The 19471-nt window shown below is 44.4% G+C and overlaps 1 protein-coding gene across 2 annotated transcripts in view; it reads left to right on the top strand.

Moving 5' to 3' along the window:
- Positions 1 to 15937: 15937 nt before the first annotated feature.
- EVL (Enah/Vasp-like) overlaps positions 15938 to 19471 on the top strand; it is a gene marked incomplete at its 3' end in the record, with an annotated part of 78332 nt that continues 74798 nt past the window's right edge. For both annotated transcript variants that reach the window (XM_082000702.1, XM_082000703.1), the window contains exon 1: positions 15938 to 16340. In XM_082000702.1, coding sequence (XP_081856828.1) covers positions 16104 to 16340 — 237 coding nt within the window. In that variant the 5' untranslated portion in view covers positions 15938 to 16103. The remainder of the gene's footprint in view (positions 16341 to 19471) is intronic.

The following is a 19471-nucleotide window of genomic DNA, read 5'->3' as shown; positions in this document are numbered from 1 at the left end:
ACCACTTGCAATAATCTGTTTACTAAAGTCTAAGGAAAAATGCAAGCTGAAAGTGAAAACACGTCTGCTGCAGAGCAATGTTGGGGGATAGCCTGTGCTTGGTGACATAAGTATGAGAATGTTTTTCAGCTGGTACCCCAAGTAAGTTTATATTGACACTCAGACCGTTGCTAATGGCTTTTTAGATCCAGGTCATTGATTTGCTTTAACATAAAAAGTTACGTGGAAAAACTATGTACACCTCTTAAAATCTGCAGTTACAGAAGGGAGTTTGTAACAGTCTGTGCTCTTCAGTGCTCAGCCTCTGGAAAAGACAGAGGATGATAAGCCTCTTCTGAGGCTACTGATGGGAGCAGTAACTGCTCATCTGCTGCTGGAGGCAGTGTGGGTGATGGGGCTGGTTCTAACTATAAGCAAGGAGGTGCCTTTTGCCTGCAGCAGGGAGATGCCTGTGCCAGTGCCTGCAAGTGAAACTGCTGACATGGAGGCACCACTGGCTGCCATGAAACAACATGGAAATGTTGTTTAATAAGGACTGTAAACGTCCCGGGCACTCAGGACTCTTAAGCACTTTCATACTTTCAGGGTAACTTCTTCTGGCAAACTTTGATCATATTAAATAAATTTCCCATGATATCATAACGCTCCATTTGTTATAAATGTGCTGATTTGCGGATGTGCAACTAGCTGACTCAAGCGAAAAAGCATTATAGATATCCTGTGTATGAAGTGGCAGTTTATTTCTCTCCATATGGTCTATAACTTGTTCCATGCTGCTTAACGTGGGGTCTGGGCTTACTGCCCATTGCTCATCACGGTTTATAGAGAGGAAAATTGAAGGCAGCCACAGAGTTAATTCTCTGCGATACAGTTATTTCCTTAATGCAATACCTAAGGTGTTTGCATCAGCCAAATAGACGGTCCCCTTGCAAGCAGGTGAGTCCTGACTGCTCCCTCTGCGAAGTGAGGAGGCGGAGACGAAATCTGCTTAGGACAGGGCACTGCATGAATGAGGGAGTCGGGGGCTTCCTGGAAGGAAAAAGTAGGGCTCCCCAAATCTTTCATAACTCGGGTCCTTTAAAAGACTTGGTATATTTTTTTTCTGCTGTATGTTTATTTATCAGCACTTGAATGGGTCTATACCAAGGGTCTTGTCTCTTTTAAGCCCATGGCAAAACTTCCCTTGACCTCAGCAGTGATGGGCTTGCATCCTAAATTAATAGTTTCAAGAAGACTCTAATGTGTAAAATATGCTCAGTGCAGGAGCAATTGTTTTGCTCTCAAAGTGGCAGTTAGCACCTTACCTCGTTGCACATTTTTAGCTCTTGTAGTACGAAATAAGTACATTCTACTCACCTATCCAGTATCTCTCCTGCTCCTTTAAAATGAGTATTAAAAGTATTAAAAAGTATTAAAAAAATATTTGAGAAAGCAATAGCATATATTAACATACAGGGTTAAACCTTCAGAGGACAAGGAATTTGTTTTTGTCCAGTCAGCATGTTTAGCAGTTGCAAATCTCGGGGTGTGAGGAAATGTCTTACATTCAAAGACTATTAACAGCTGTGAAATCAGTTTTGTGAATCTGAATATGTAACTGCATATTTTAGGTGCTGTTTTGTAGCATTTGTGCATAAATTCATACAATTGTCTTGTTTATGAAATTTGAGTGTACAGTTTCAGTGTGAACTTTCATGAGGTCATTAAACAAAAGACACTGCCATATGGAAATTTTGAATTTTGTGCAGTATAAGATGATGTCTTTTTGGAGGAACACTGAATTAAAAACAACAGATATAAATGGATAAAAAGTTATTTGGAAGGTGTGAAATATATGCTTATTAAGAAAAAGTGTTTTAATCATGTCAGCTTTCAAATAGCTCTTAGATGGTCACAGTTTTAATTCTGTATTATGACTGTAATAATCATTTTAGACTATACACAACACATTCTACAGTGCATCTTCATTCTTAAAAATTAACTAGGTCTTGTATTTGGAGATGAGTCATTTCAAGGCTGAGACACTTACCTTTCTTGGTTCAGTCTGTAGCTCTAAGGACTGGAAATATATAACATTATTGTCTCATACAATGCAACTCTCCAAAAGAAAGCGAATACATTACTTGGACGTCTTTGTAACATGAAAGGTTAAGTACGTGCTGCTTGGAAACCTGTGGGAATATTCACATAATTGCAACTAGAGCCTCACTTCTGTGTTCAGGAGGCCTGATCTGCTCACACAGATCTCAACACATGACTGAAATAATCTGTTTATCCAGCGTATGGTCCTTTGTGGGGACTGGGTAGGAATCAGCTACTGGGTCTTATTTGCCGCTTGTCCCAGAGTGCTGTTTCCTTCTGCATGCTCCCTTTCTAGTCCGGGGCCAGGGAGGCATTTTAGCAATGCGACGGGGTGATTAGAGGCACTTCTGCTGGAATGTGTACTGTAGTGCTTTAATGAAATTCGTTTGGCTTATGACGGGAGCTCTGAGAGGCAGCGCTGGGCTTTGTCACACTCGCTGCCACTGTTTCCCAGCCTGACGCTGGCTGTGTCAGTAGTGACCTGCTCTTCGCTGTGCTTTGGGCATGCAGGCTGCTAGCGGGAGTTCGGGGGAGGCTGGGACTTTTCAGATGTCCTCGAAGGTGTTTGTGCCCAGGAGAACCAGATCTTTAAAACCAGATTATTCTAGCTGATATTTGATATTATTGGAGCTGGTATTTGTGTGTAAGGAGAATCACAGCTGCTTGGTTTAGCAGGAAAACTTTTTTGACAACTAAGTGCTGTCTCCTTCCCCGCAAATCAATGACTGTATCCATCCCAGACACATGGAAACAGAAATAAAAAGGCTGCTCAGAGCTTTCCGTAGTCTATCTTCCTGCATCCTTCTGCCTAGAGCAGTGGAGCCGGTGTGGCTGAGCTGGGCAATTAGTGATTTGAGTCCGTAATTATTTGGAGATGCATTATTCGGGTTATGTCTTTCTTTTCTAATACATGCAGCAAAGTACTATTTACATGGACAGACGCTACAACAATAATCTAAGCAGTGTATGATCTGTACAGAGGAACTGCCACTTGGCTCCAAATAAAGTCAAGTTTTAAATTCAGGCAAAGCGGGATTTTTTGAATGAAACAAGGTAGTGTCCAAAATCCACACAGACCTCAAAGGAGAAATGTGTAGTATCAGGAAAATGCAGCCAAACTGAAATCCTGGAAAAGTGATAATAAATTGTTTCACTAAATGGAAAAAAAGACATTAAAAAAAAAACCACAACAGAAAAAGCTTTGCTTAAATGTCAGTGAGAACTTTATTTCTTGTGGGGTTTTAAACTTCCCCCATCAGCTGAAAACCGAAACCCTTCTACAGAGATTTGCTGCAGAGGAATCAGAAGCTGCAGCTGAAGGGTGATGCTCTAGCAACCATGAGATCAACCAGATTTTGACACCCTTTTTTTTACTAGGTGCCATTTCACCAATAGTTTCTGCAGGTCTTTCAGTTGGACCATGAAACAATCTTTTATAACAGGAAAACCAGTGAGCGTGAAAACCACTCTGCTCTTCTCCTCGAGTGGCATTTGTACCCTTGCTCCGCAACAGAAACTGCACTGAAGTGTTTATGTAGCTGGTATGCCTTGCCAAATTCAGCCTATTTCTTATAATCCTCTCTTCTTGCTACATTAAACAGGGATCTAAGGTTATTCACAGGTATGTTGCACTCTGAAACCATTGCAAGGACATGAGGGATTGTGTGATCTCCTGAGGCCTGGGCTCCTCAGCGCTCTGCAGGTTTTGCTCTCATTAGTGGAGACTTCAGAGCCTCCGATGCTGTCTCCCAGAGAAAGCCCATGTGCATGGGATACTACATGCTGCCTCCGTGATAAAATCACAGGTCCCCACTGTGTTTCCAGCAGGTCCTCAAGGGCTGAGCAGCTCCGTCATTTGTGGGGTGCTTTGGGAGGTTACCTGGGCATCAGCACTGCTCCAGGTCAAGTTTGGGCAGACGGGTAAAAGGCATCGAAGTGGGTGAGAAAGGTAAGATTTTGTGCAATGGTTTAGAGGAGGGAGATAGTTAATTTGCATTGCGCTTTAGGGAACTGGGTTCAGATTAGGTAACGCGTCCGTTCCTGGTTTGTGTAATGCCCGGGTGGGCACAGAGTGGCTCAGCAAAATGCTGCAGTGATAAACAAGTGGGTGCAAACCTTCCTCTCCCCTTCCACACGCTGATCCTGCACTGCCTTCCTGGGATCACATTGTGGGTGGCTCAAGTGATGCCACGGGACGAGTATTTTCTTAAGCAAATGTGTGTTAAAAAGTGCTATTAAGGCAAAGGATGTACAGTTGTCAGGCAGCGAGAGCTTGTGGTGGCCGGAGGCAAGGACAGGCAGTTGGGATCTCTGAACATCCAGTGGGTTTATTCCCATTGTCCGTGTTTGTGTAATCACAGATAACAGGTGATGTATTTAGATACATTAAGAGAACTTGTGAGCACACTGACAAAAACCTCCTGAAGATAATTTCATGTGAAAATGGGAAGCAAACCCCAGCTTTCTCTGCTTGCAACCAGACCACGGCAGGGTCCATCCAGTTCTCCCTGTTGTGATTTCCTGGCATTAGTTCTCCGTCTGCTGTTAATCTCCTCATGCCATAATGCACCCATACCCTGAGGCGAAGCTGGGAAGACTCGAAAGTGTTTGCAGGGTGTTTACATCCATGCGTACAAGTTTGCCAAACCAAGGAATGGGGAGAAAAGAAGGTTGGTCTGTCTCAATGGCCTGTCACCTCTGAAATGGAGCCCATCAAAACTGCTGCAGTTTCACCTTTGCCAGGTGAGGTGGCAGTAAATTATTAATTTGCTGTTCTGCTCTTCAAGACCTCCACTCTTTTTGCTGCAAAGTTGCGATTGTGTTAATGGGTCGTCTTGCTGCCATAGCCAAATGGCAATGCCCAGTTAATGGAGCAGCAGAGCCGGCAAAATGAGAGCCTGTAGAGATAGCAAGGGAGGTGAAAGCGTTACTGCAGGGCAAAACTAACCTCCCTGTTAATGGGAATGTGGATGCATGCAAACACTTATGTAGGCAGCTCATGGCAGGATGGAAATGAAGGCTTGTAGTCTTCATGCTGCAAGCACAGCATGAAGGCTTAGTTTTGCAAGGCACGCTAATAAAAAGATAAGACGGTACATAGAACTAACTGTCTGAAAGGCAATAGCGGATGGCACGTTTTCTACAGCAGAAGCCGTGAGATCGGCTTATGGCTGTGATCTCTGCAGTGGTTACTCCAAGCCAAATCCCGCATGCCGTTTGTGGGAGGCTTAGCGCGGGGCAGGCAGGAGTGCAGGGGAGAGGTGATGTACCAGCCAGCTGAGGGACAGCCCGCTGCTGAGCCAAACAGGGGCTCTCCCAGCTGCTGGTGATGGAGGGAGGGCACGCACTGCTTTACATGTGGAACATGTAAATTGGAGCAAATTTTGTCTTGTTTTTTAAATGTTGGAGATTTCTCCCATGCCCATCTATAAGCTACTTGATCAACATCCACAAGTCTATGGGGCCTGATGGGATCCACCCGTGAGTACTGAGGGAGCTGGCGGAGGAGCTTGCCAAGCCACTCTCCATCATTTATCAGCAGTCCTGGTTAACAGGGGAGGTCTCAGATGACTGGAGGCTTGCCAATGTGACACCCATCTTACAGGAAGGGCCGGAAGGAGGATCCTGGGAACTACAGGCCTGTCAGCCTGACCTCGGTACCAGGGAAGATTATGTAGCAGTTCATCTTGAGAGCGTTCACAGGAGATGTGAAGGACAACCAGGGGATCAGGCCCAGCCAGCATGGGTTCATGAAAGGCAGGTCCTGCTTGACCAACCTGATCTCCTTCTATGACCAGGTGACCCACCTCGTGGATGAGGGAAAGGCTGTGGGCATTGTCTGCCTGGACTTCAGTAAAGCCATTGACAGCATCTCCCACAGCATTCTCCTGGAGAAACTGGTGGCTCATGGCTTAGACGGGTGTACTGTTCTGGCTGGATGGCCGAGCCCAGAGAGTTGTGGTGAATGGCGTTAAATCCAGCTGGTGACCAGTCACAAGCAGTGTTCCCCAGGGCTCGGTTCTGAGGCTGGTCTTGTTCAATATCTTTATTGATGATCTGGATGAGGGAATCGAGTGCTCCCTCAGTAAGTTTGCAGATGACACCAAGCTGGGTGGAAGTGTTGATCTGCTGGAGGGTAGGAGGGCTCTGCAGAGGGATCTGGACAGGCTGGATCGATGGGCCGAGGTCAACTGTATGAGGTTTAACAAGGCCAAGTGCAGGGTCCTGCACTTGGGTCACAACAACCCCATGCAACGCTACAGGCTTGGGGAGGAGTGGCTGGAGAGCTGCCTGGTGGAAAGGGACCTGGGGGTGCTGGTTGACAGCCGGCTGAACATGAGCCGGCAGTGTGCCCAGGTGGCCAAGAAAGCCAACAGCATCCTGGCCTGTATCAGAAATAGTGTGGCCAGCAGGAGTAGGGAAGTGATTGTACCCCTGCACTCGGGACTGGTGAGGCCGCACCTCGAATCCTATGTTCAGTTTTGGGCCCCTCATGACAGCATGTCCAAAGAAGGGCAACTTGATGATCTTAAAGGTCTTTTCCAACCTCAATTATTCTGCGATTCTATGATTACCTCTGTCCGTGAAGATGTGTTTCTTAGTTTATATATTTATGGTGATGCCCCAAGTAGGACAATGGGGTTGGAGAGCGACCAAAAGAACCCCACTTCTGCTCTGGCTAGACCCTGAGTTAGCCAGGTGTAAGGCAGCTTCTGTCCAAAAACCTTATTGCCATGGTAGCTGAGAGTCAGTGTGCAGTAGCCTGGGCACTGTGCTGTGCCAGTTCAAGTTTTGGGCTGGAGCTGGCCCCCAGGCAGCCAGCAGGCAGGCAACACCAGGCTGGTGGCAAGGCAGGACGGGGGCCCTTGGTCCTGACGGGGCCCTTGCGTTTGCTGCTGCACCGTGCAAACGCCCATGCCATGAACGAATAATAGCAATTTTTTCTGGGTCTAAGGTTTGTTTGCTTTTTCTTTTTCTGGGACAGTGAAACCTGTACCTTGAGAAAATAAGCAAAATGTGTTTGATATCCATGGCACCAGTGAGGCAAAGGCAGCGCATCTAATCTTAATCTATACTGTTTGGATTTTCATTTGGCAAATCAGCTGAAAGAAAGAATACATTTCTTCTTTAAAGTCCCTTCCCCGCCCCTGCCGTACAAGTCAATGTTACTTCCTGCCCTTCTGCTCTCTCGGTAGCGCTTCCCTTTCCTGTTTGGTTATAAGCCTTCGTCGAGACTCTGGCTTGTCTCCCTGCCAAATTTGTCTTCTGCTCCGTAATCAGGTGAAATAGCCTGTTTGGGTTTAAGCACGCGTGCCGGACTTGAGCATATACTCCTGCGGGATTACCTGACCAGGTCTTGCTCGATGGCAGGCACGTAAGTATCTGGGTGCTGTGCAGGATGGCAGGGAGTTTGTTGACCAGGGTTAATGGGACTGGGTGGCAAGGAGAGCATGTGTTGTCATAAACGCAGAAGGTCCGCGTTTTGGTTACAGCCTCATCGGATAATTTAGAATTGTATAAAATGGTAATTAAGCTTTTATGGCAATGCTACCTTAATATGCATTCCCTGGCAGTGGGGGAAAGGCTGGCTTGATGGAACGAGCCTCCTTCATTCCTGGTCTGCCTCCCTCAGCTTGGGGGGAATTGTCACAACCAAGGCAAAGCAACGCCAGCTTTAATGAAAGACCTTTATGTTGATTTCCTGTACTCACTTAGAGTCTGCCTCTCCTCATTATTAGTTACGATTATGATCTTTCAAAGCCTTTATTTAAGTTACTGTTCTCTTGAAATATGGGTATGGCTGGCCCATGAGTGAGAGCACTCAGTCATGTGTTTTCACTTGACAGTTCGATTTTGGGTTTTGCATAATGCGTATTCTACAAGATTAGTTACTTCTTGTTTTTATTTCTGTAATTTAAGGGTGAAGGGAAATAGTTTATATTAATAGCAACCTGATCTAGTCAAGTTGCTTTTTACTGTTTTTGACTAAGTGGGTTCATAGTATTTCCCCAGGCCATTTACTTGATTTATTTTTAGGAACTTCTAAACATTTACTTGATATTTATTTTTAGGAACTCCCAAAGTATATCTTCAAGGTGGTATGCAAAATCTGAAAGTGAACCACACTTCACTGCAGAAAGAAATGTTGCGTGAATTAAAGCATTAACGGAGCAGTGGAGTTTCTCCATTAGGAGACAGCAGTGACCTGACCTTGTTGGAGCAGGTGAAAGCTGAAGGGAAGGTTTCCTGGAGCACGGCATGGCTCTGGGAATCTGGCTGCCTGGCAGCAATGACACTTCTCTGAATCACTACCCTTCTGCTATGAAGCGGCTTTTGCAAAGCAGTTCTCTTAAAGCAATTTTTTAAGATGTTGAGTTGAGATACTGATGACTGGAGTTCCCCTTAGAATCATTTAGATTCTTACGCTTCAGTTTGCAAAACCTACCAGAAAAGTGATGGGTTAAAACGAACTCCACCAAATAGTTTCAAAATCTCAGCAGCATAAACTAAGCAGATGTGCCGGCTTACAAGGGCATCAATCTGCGGCCACCCCGCTGGCCCTAAATCTCCACTGATTGGCAGATGTGCTATTTACGTGCCGCGGCGGACACCGAGGGGTCAGGGCTCTCTGCGGACTTTTGCTGGCAGTGCTGAGCACTGAGCTGCTCCGGACTGGCAGTCAGGCCCAGGTGGAACATCTCTTCCGCTGCATTGTCGTTTTGCATACTTTATTTATTTTTCGTATTTCTACTCACTTCTCCCGTGCTCAGGAGCACTGAGGAGTGACAGAAGGTGCCTCATAAACTGTCTCTTTTTTAGCTTCCAGCGCAAGTGTCTGCTATGGAAGTCTGCAACAGGTACTAGACATGGCAATCCCCGCTGGGTATGCCAATGAGAGAAGAGAGAATTCAAAATGAATGTCTCATTGCTAGCAGAAAGAAGAGTAACTCTTAAATACTCTTCTTCGTGGAGGTGAACTGTTATTCATCTTACTCTTGCTCATTCTGTAGGTACCAGTATTTCCATTTCCTGCTCTGTAAAATATTTATTTTGCAGGTGTGTCATGACTTTACTTAACAGTGTCAGTCATTTTGAGAGCTGTTTATGAAGGAGGCTTTGCATATGCACTATTTTCTTGTAATTATTTAATATTAAACTGTTCAGATGCTGGAGCTAACAGTGGAGAAAGGTGATGGCCAGGCACCTGCGGCAGATGCTCACTGCAAAAGACTCATCTCTGGCGGGTGATGCAGCCAAAGCCCAGTGCCAAAGGCAGGTCTTCCCATGTGTACATGCAAGCTGAGCAGGAGGCCAAAAAATAGCAGCTCCTCTGGGAACTGGGCTTCGTTTCAGGCTGACTGAGGCAAGGGTTGCACTGTTGGGGAGGTCCCTCTGCACAGGCAAGCAACCAGGAGTGAGTGCAAATTGAGGACTTCTGACCATTGGGTCCATGGGTTGGTGTTTCAACGGGTACCATGAAATAGGACTCAGAAAGGTAAAGGGAAATAGTGGCTGTGGTGCCTCTGTTATATATGAAACCGTGACTGCTGTTTTTCTAAAAGTCTTCTGGAAAATACTTGGACATCTGCATGTCTCTCAGGATTGAAAGCTTCTATCTGGATGTAAAGTCCCTGTGGGTTTCCTCTGCCCTTTAGTCTGATCAGTGGCTAAGTGCTGTTGTTTCACTGTGAGGTTCTGCTGCGTTGCTGAGGAAGTAAGTTCTTCAGTGCTCTGGGACAGAGGTAGGGTGAACAATGGTGACACCGACTGTCCTTGGTTGCAGAGGGAAGTAGACTTTGAAAACGGAGGTCCCAAAAGGAGTCACAAGCATGACTGATGTTGTGTTGGAGAAAAGAGCCTCCTAACAAGAAATGGGGTCATGAACAAAACTGGTGGTGAATCTCTGGTGGGAAGGTTGGAGAGCCACTGCACTACAGCAAGTTTTATCTGTAATGAGCTCAGATGTCAGGTATGGTCTATATGAGCCCAGGTGACTTGGCTGACTTGTGTTAGGAGGGTCTCCCAGGTTTTTTGTTCTGTAAATCCAGTTGTCAGAGAGAAATGTCCACCTCTTTCTGTAAAGATTACTACCAAAACACTTTCCCTGCATCCCAGTAATTATTATATCTATTGTAGTGAAACCAATTAAAACGTTTAGCAAATTAGTCCATTAGAGTTTGCAGTACACTTTAAGTGTTGCAGGAACACAACTTGCAGCTTACTAATTTTGAGGTTAACACAGATACGTACCACAGAGACCATATGTCTCCATATACTGGATTTTGTATTTACGTTAGCTGTGTAAGCTGACACTGAGAGAATTCTGTCAGCTTCTTAAATCAGCATCAGCATCTATTTCTTGCATGTCAGGTTTAACCACACAGCTGTGACTTTTGGTAGGCAAACTCCGTGGACAAGTAGAGCAAGATGTGTTAAATGGCTTGTGAGTTGTCTCACGTGTTCTGTGTGCTGAGGACTTGTTTCCAGGTTGGACATGCCTTGGTCAAAGTAGTATTAACAATTTCTGACACCAATAAGGATAGTTAGATCAGGCGAAAAAGATTTGTAATTATTAATCATTTAAAGGGGAGGGAATGGATGGGAAATGGAAATAAAAAATAAGGTAAGTGTTTATAAGTAGCTGTTTGCATGTCCTAGGAGTACCAGAAGACAACTCATTTGAAGGTGGGAGAATCATGAGCAGCTTGAAACACGGTAGATCCATAATAGGTTCAAAGCATGATAGCTTGATTTCTATTAGGGGAGCTTTCACACTTTATAAGTGAATTTCTGCCCCAGGGAAGCAGTTGTGCCTGTAAATGTAAAGGATATTGGAAGTCTCCTGGTCCAGCTGGCATGCTGGAGTAGAGCCCACAGAATTAGGTGTTTAACCCTGAAGTTGGTTAATTGCTGTCATTTGTTACACCTTTTGTGAGCATGATTTGGTGACCCTCCAAAAGCTGTATGACATTGCTGTGGCTCTATGAGAAAGTGTTTTAAACCTCTCTCATTGCCCTCTGGGTGGGCTGGTGCTGGACGGGGGGTCCAGGGTAGGGCTGGGATAACCCCGTGCCATGGCAGGCTCTGTTCAGAGGGGTCAATGTTCGGAGGTGTGCTTGGCGAGTCAGTACCATGCTCTGCAAAAGTTTTATTCATAAGAAGATACCTTGTAAGTAGAGAAGGCAGGTCAATGAAGGAGCAGTGCAGCTTGGCCTCTCATCTCTTTCTCCATCTGGGACAGGAAAGAAAGGCCTTGGAGACCTTCAAAGCCTCTCTGCCAAAGACTTGCCTCCAAACTTTATGATTTACTCCCTTTTTTCTGTTTACTCTCCATGACAGGTCTTTTGTGGTTCCATCGTGAGCTTTTTGCCTGTATATTTGGATAATCCACTGGGCTAGGCAGAGTGAAGCAAGAGGACTTTTCCCTGACCTGTGGCTCGCCCTCTCCCAACCTCCTCTGTCATTTTTATCTCCCCCTATGTTTCCTCCTCCTATTTAATTACTTGCAGTCAGCCAGGTAATGTCAAGCAGCCCCATTCCATTTAAGTCTCATAATAATTCATAAAAAATACAGCTATTTTTCGTATGACTCCCTGTGGTTATCTTTTCCATATTCCTCTGTGGCTCTTTTTTGGCTATGAGACCTTGGTAATGATGAATTTACTAAAAGCCAGGAAAAAAGGACTATTTTTCAAGTTCTGCACAGATGGAAGAGGAGAGACATTTCTGGATGAAGCCGCCTTCATTGCAGCACTGTCTTGAAGTGCAGCCTCATTGCTACCCCCAACTGCTCTCCCCAAATGCAATGGTCTCTCTACCTTAACTGTTACCTTTAAGCTTGGTGTGACTCGTTTGGGGCTGGAAGTGCTGCTGACACCGTAGCTATCAAAGCAAGGAGGATACAGCCAATCTGTGTGGCCAGCCCGGGCACGCCACGTAGCCCAGGCGCTGTGCTTGGCTGCCCACTCTCGCCGGGGCTGGGCAAGAAGGGTCAAAGTTAGCCCTTTCAAGAAGGGCTAACTCCAAATTAGCTAATTCTGCTAATTGGGAAGACCAATTCTAAACAAAGAGATGGAAGACAGTGGGTCAAAATGGGTTACACCAAATGAAGCAAACAGTTTCGCCTGCGGATGTATATATGCTTTTAGTTTATATCTTTGCAATATTGAAACAATGTTCTATAAATCTCAAGGATGAATGCTGGATTTTAAGTACCAGCTGTGAATGAAGGATTTCCCAGTGCAGTCTGCTTCAATCATACACGAAGTTAAGCTGATTTGCTTTAACTTCAGGCAAACAAGTGGTCCTGATGCAGAGGTTTGCCATCCCACAGATGTAAAGCACTGAGGATAAAATGTTTTCAGAATCAATAGGGGTGGATACTAGGATTTGGTTATAAAGCGGTCCCTAGGAAGAGCCCCTTGCCCTCCACAGATAAATAAGAGGTCTCAAATCTGCCCTAGAGCATACTGCAGCACATTGGAGTAGATGTTACGCATAAACACGAACAATATTGTAATTAAGACCCTTCCATGATGCAGTTTTTATCTTTTTTGCACCTAATCGCCTATTGTGGAAACCCAGGTGGATGAGTCTGACGACTTGCGTGTTAATGCAACATAAAAAATCAATAGCGGAATTAGTAATATTTGGAAAGGTATGTGAAACTTGATGAATCTTCTCCAACACATACCTATTTTTTCAGTAACTTTTGTGTATTCTTTGGAAAATAAGGCAAGTTCTAGAAGCTACACTCATGACTTTGTGTATAAATACTGATATCTGCCAGACTCTTCTCATGGAGAAGGAATGCGACTGCACAATAGTGTGACTAAACCCCATATTTATTACCTGTTATGTGTAGTTGACATAGGTATCAATGGCTTATGGTCCCAAAATGACAGAAAATTTTGCTGGAGCTTTGTAAAACCAATGTTGCTTGATTTACGTTTAAAGCAATGGACTCCACAGAGGGTAATAGAGAGGTTCTCACTGATCTTTATAAGAAGAACATTTTCTGGACTGTTTTCAGGGAAGCCTCTTAAAGTGTTAGTGTGCTCTTTGTGGGTAGGATGAGTAACGAGTCTTCAGGCATAAAGAGTTACACCTCCATTTAGGGCGAGACAGCCAGCTAGCAATGGGTCCCTGGGGGCATTTTAGGTTTTGAAAGATTGATGAAGTGCTTTGCAGGAAAGGATTCCCCTTGTGCTGTGCTTGTTTTATGTTCCTTTCTGTTATTTCACTGGAGGCCAGATAACAGGCTTAATCCTGTTTCCATTTAAATGAACGATGAAAAACTTCCATTGACTGCAGGGAGAGCAGGGATTGAGCTTGATGTCTTGCTTTATGTTACAGTAACAATTGGTTGTCATGCATTAAATATTGCTCCTGGGGTCTATATCTGTATTTCAATCATGAGCTTGTAGACAGGTTCTTTGCTGCAGTTTTCAATGGCAGCAAAGTCCGAAGGCAAAGTTGCTGTATCCACTGGAATCTGGATATGACATTACGAATAATGCCACGGTAAGGCCCTCACATCTGTATCGTTAGGTGCACTCACTTTGCTCTAAGTAAGAATAATTTAATTAATTTTTACTAATTAAGGAGGCCGTGGCAATTGTGGGTTCCAAAATTCATCTGAAATGGGGGACGGTCTGGGTCCCAGACTTGCTCTGATGAAACCAGTGGTGTGCTCTTGCTTATTTTAGTACAGCAAGGCTTGTAGCGACCAGCAGCGAGCCTGAGAAGAAGGATCTGGTGTCACGCTGGCCGAGTGTGACCCTCCCAGAGACCAAGGTTTCTGGTAGCCCACTGGCTCGCTGGGCAGGGGGTTGCTGTGGCCCTGGGCAGCTGATGCTCCCCCCACCTCTGGAGCTGGAGGTGCCACAAGACAACTGGTAGCCCAGTCAGGTGGGCACCATCTAGCCACAGGACCACACCAGAGATTATTTTTAGCCATTCCACTTCCACACGGCAAAGCTAATTGGGCGTACTCCCCTTTTTGCTGGTGCGTTTCTCTCCCGTCCTCCCCATCTGTGAATCCGAGGCAGAGCCATGGTCCCCAGGCAGGTCTGGAGGACGCAGGCGATGCTGCCGCGGCTGCCAGCCTGCAGCTCTCACACCAGTTGGAGGATTAGGCAGGCTGGAGCGAGCTCAAATCCCTCAGCTGCTAGTGTCAGATATGGAGAAGCCGCCGTGAGACATGAGCTTACCTTAAAAAAAAGGACAGAGAGGTATTTGCTGGGTGAGTACATCCGCAAAGGCACAGCTGTTCTCCAGGTATCTCGCATAACAAAGCAACGGTGACTGGTGAACGAGCTTGATTTTATAAATTCTGAGGAGTATAAATAAAATAATGGTTAGTCTTTCTGATCTGAATGTGTTGCTCTAGGAACAGAATCGAGCTGTTTCCATGCTACATAATAAAAATGCAATTTATTCTGAATTTTCTTACCTTGTTCTTTATGGACATGTCTGACAGCATCGTTGCTCCCTTTGTAACATTGTGAAGAGTTTTCAGGCTCTCGCCCACAGCCTGGAGGAGGTCTGTGGGCAACCTGGAGGCTATGCGAAGTGGCTGATTAAACAAGCCAGAGTCAATAGACTTTAGTGTACAATGGGGATGCATCTGCCTTGGAAATGTTTTTGAGACCCACAAAGCAGAAAAGATTGAAAATTGCTGCTGTAATCTACCTAGATCCTCTTAGTACTTACAGTAACGTGCTCCCTTTCATTAAAATGATGGAATGACGGGGCCGGGTGAGTTTGGGTTTGCCGCGGTTGGTGTAATGTCCAATTTGGCGCGGTGACAGCGCAGCGATATGGTGTAGCATCACCCAGGAGCTTCTTCTTTATTTGGTTGTGTGCTAGCGAGGCATTACTGAGGCAAAACCAAAACAAAGTATATGCAAGAGGGGGGAAAAAAGGATTTGTGTACAAAGCAGATTACCACTTGATACTGCATTGCTGAAATTTATTTAATACGGCTGGGGCTAAGGAAGGGAGTTATATATAATTATATTTAAAGTTAATAGGACGGTCGTGAACTTGAGATTTTTGCAGGACATAAGTCCTAACAGTTTTATTTAGGCCTAAGATGCACTATTTGCTTGCCAAAAATCCCTGTTACATGTGAAGATCTCAAATCTCCAGAATTTGGAGGATTCATTTTTTTCTTCATATAAGGAACTCTATTTCCTCTGGTATAAGAAAAGTGGCTGGGAAGTCAGGAGAGCGGGAATTGAAATCCTGATCTGTATTGACATGTCACCTCAACAGAATTTGCCAGTGGCATTTCTTGCGCACGAAGGATGTGTTTTAGCAGGAATCTGGTATATGTTAGTCGTGAACATGCAAGCAAGGGGTAAAGAACTGGCGAATTTCTGTGAATCTAGAGAAGAAATATTAATGATATACCAAATAATAGCTATACGCTTTAACGCTGGAATGCAGACAGTCACGGGTTCCCCTTTCCCACTTTCTTTGCTACTAGGATGAAGGAAAAAAGAGTTCCTCTGTATTTTGCACCGTGTATTCTGGGACTTGTAAGCGCGTCAGCAGGTCTGGGTATTAGGCGTTAGCTGGATTAACGTAATTGATTTCTTCAGTTTACCTAATGTGGCTTTTGGTTCAAGGTCTGCTTGCTTCCAGTTTTAAATGTGTAACTCAGCTGTGGATGTCACATTTATTTTGTCAGTAAGCTGTAAAATATTGGTAAGTTTTCATGCAAATGTGAAAAGCTTCGCTTGCCAATAGGTACATAAAATAAATGGAGCATTCATACTGTTGGACAGTTTTCATAACGTTTATGTGATACAGGTTATTCCTCAGGGCCTAATATTTTTATGTGAAATAGATTATCAGTTCAAAACAGCAGCATATTGGAGTTTTTTTAAGTCTATGAACACATACATGCCAGCTTTAATTCAACAGGCAGATTGCATTCAACGGTTTAGCAGATCTCTTATAAAACATACGTTGTAAGTAGTTCTGATAATTTCTCTTGGTTTATTTTCCTTTAGATGTTTTCACTAGTATGCAGCAAATTCACAGCTTTTTTTTTCCTGATTTTGTTGGTTTTGCTCCCCAGCGAACAGAGTATTTGCCAAGCCCGGGCTTCAGTTATGGTCTATGACGATACCAGTAAGAAATGGGTGCCAATCAAACCTGGACAGCAGGGATTCAGCAGAATCAACATATACCACAACACGGCCACTAACACCTTCAGGGTAGTTGGAGTTAAACTGCAAGATCAACAAGTGAGTAACTGTATCGGGTTTCCTGTAAATTAACCTTTGATCTCATTTGATACTGTCAGTTCTGTACCTTATGTTATGTATTTTCCTGCTCCCTGCAAGGTGCCTACAAGTCTGTTCACTCCAGTCATTCAGATGTCGTATAATTTTTTGCACACAGAATGTATCGAAATTTATTACTACTTATTTGCAAACAGAGCTTTTGGTAGATGCCAGAGAGATTTTAATGTTGGGATTTTTTCCCCTCTCCATTTTCCCTTGTGCAATGAGTCTTATTTCATTCTGCAGGTCTTGATTTCAGCTTCCCCTAACCTACTTTTTGCTCGTTTTTAGTACTATATAAAAAAACCATAACAAATCAATCGTTCTGCGCTGCCATCTCATAAAGCGTGATCGTTACATTGCTGTGATAAGTAAGTAGTTTCTCGTAATGCGTTTTAAAATCCTAGGTGCACACTGTGATCTGATTTACGGCAGCCCAAGTCTGCAGGACCTCCTTGGGTATTAAAGGAGTTATATGGGATTTAGATTACCACAAGTGGGATCAGACCCCCACTCGGCTGCCCAAGCACGGTGCTCAGCCCGGGGCTGCCACGGTGTGGCTCCGGGCAGCATGGCTCATGGGTGTCCATCAGAAGATCCATAACCAAATGTCACGTTTAGACCCTAAATTACAAAAATTTGCTTGGGTGGAGTAGCGGTGCTATAGCATAGTGCCATTGCATTTTAGAGCAGGCATTTCAGCATCGGGCACTCCCTCTGTGTGTTGGCGTGAGGCCGGTACAGCAGTGGCAGCCCAGCCTGCCAGGGCTGCCCGCCTCTCACGCTCACCTCAAGCCCTCAACCTGGCAGAAGAATCAGGAGGAAGTGGGTGGTTGACTTCCTGTTGGTTCAGAGAACGGCGTTGCCTCCTGGGAAGGTGTGACGAGCACCACTGCCAGTGTGAGATGGGCAGGGCAGGGCAGGGCAGGGCAAGGCAAGCCAAGGCAAGCCAAGGTGGGGAGCAGGAGCTGCGGCACCACCACCTCTCAGCTGCCACAACTGTTGAATTGACCTGTCTGCTCATGGCAATGCAGAGGATGTCCCTCAGCTGTCAGCTGTGATGATGCTTGGGCCAACTGGAGAAGTTAGTCAGGTTGCTTGCTGGAAGTGTTAATGGCTTTGCTAGACTGTCCGTACACACAGTCATCATTTTGAAAAAGGAAGAGCAGAATAGAAATAGGTGGGAGTTTTGAGCATGTTGGTTTTCAGCTCCTTGCGGTGCACTTTTGAAACATCTGCCATATCTTTTGCCACTGCTTTTATCCTTCTCAGTAGAGCAAAGGCAATATATTAATGTAGTTCCATTTCAAAAATAGAAAATATTTTCGAAAATAAATGAAATAGAGTGGCTGCTTAGTCAGTTGTGAAAGCCAGTACTGCTTTGTAACAGGCCATGCTAGCGGTTTACTTTACATAGCCAGCAGGTGAACGTAAATGATTTTCATGTGACTGCAATCCAAGATTGCAGTCTGAATAGCTGGTGGAAAACAAGCAAAAGTCATAAAGTCTGCATATATATGTAAAGGAGACTATGTACCGGAGGTCTGTCTTAATCAGAGTATACAATTTAAAGAGTAGGATGTATTAAAAATCAGTCTTGATCTGTACTTTCAACATGTTTTGCATTAACTGTAACAGTCTATTTGCTTGCAAATGTTCCTGCTTATGAAGAGGCTGCATGCCATCTAAAAATCATCTCAATTCAGAAGTAAACAGATAGAAGAATATATTTTTCCAGAGTTTAAAGACTAAAAATCCCCCCTCAGACAAGCAAAAAAGTACAGTTAACCTTAGTCACTTAAAACTTTCTAAAAGAATATATTTGCCTTAAATATGACTACAAAAGTCCAGTGTTATGAATAAAGCAAATTCAAGACAGTGTGGCATTGTAGTATTAAAAGGAATGTTCTGAAAGTCTCAAGATTCAGAATTTAATATATTTCATATGAGGCTCACATAGAATCATGAGCTTGCTAGGCTTGCTAAGCATTTGCATTTATCGAGAACAAAAATGGATTTCAATTACAATGATTCTCTGTACAAGCCATTTCATGCTTCCTCTCAGGTTGGGCTAAATCACACTGAAAGTGAGATTTAATAAAAGCTGTTGCGTTGCCAGGAAAGCCATATTTTTCTGAAAAGGACCAGTCTTCAGCTAATACATGATTTTGCATATAATGAAGCTAATGAAGCTACACAGATTTCCAAGCGTTGAGAAACTAGTTTAAAGTATGTAACACAGCAATACCACGGAGGAAAAAAACTAAGTTTTATTACGTACTGTTTGGCAAGGCGCAGACTAGAGTAATCTTCATGACTTCACCCCTGCCTGCCTTTAATGTTTCCCTTTTAATTTTTGTTGTTTTATAGTACACCTCTAATAATGTCTCTCTAATTTTCATCCTCTTTTTTTTTTTTCATGTATCTTCTTCTGTAGACTCCTTTTGTTGTCTTTGTCTAGCTGCCTTTCTCTTTTCTAGCCCTGTTGTGGTGCATGTGCTAGAGTTTGTGTACTGTTTTCTCATTCTGCTTGCCTTACCTGTGTTTATCTTTTTCTCTAGCTGACGGTATCTAAAAAGTTCACCGCAAAGAAACATGGCTTTTAGAGGGCAGTGTTTGAGCATCATTCTCACCACCGGGAAGTGGTCACCCGACCTCGTGTTCTCCTTACGTGTCTGGGTGACGTGCTCATCACGTGCTTGCGTGCAGCAGCAGTGCCAAGTCGCAGCCCCGCAGCGCATGAATTGCCCGTTCTGCTCTGCGCACGTGTGCACCTTTGCATAGGCTCGTGCTGGCGTGAGCAGAAATCTTCAGAAAACCAGAAGTAGACTTCTGAAGCGTTGAAGTAGGCACTTCAAACCAGTGGTTTCGCTACTGGTTCTGGCCAGAACTGGTTTGAAGCGAAGGCCAGATCAGTATTACGACGGCTTAACGTCATGAGCTTTGATGTTTCCTTGCAGGCTTCATTTTCTCATAGCCCAGCTGTCACAAGCAGACGATTTACCCCAGTGTCGCAAACTGCTGGCTGTTGCTGTAACCTCTCCTGTTGTAAAGGTGAAGTGTGTTAACTTCGGTCATCGTGCAAGAAGTTC

This window comes from Phaethon aethereus (genome assembly GCF_964289735.1).
Source record: "Phaethon aethereus genome assembly, chromosome: 5".
In the NCBI taxonomy this organism is placed as follows: domain Eukaryota; kingdom Metazoa; phylum Chordata; class Aves; order Phaethontiformes; family Phaethontidae; genus Phaethon; species Phaethon aethereus.
This window is presented reverse-complemented; position numbering and strand designations above follow the sequence as displayed.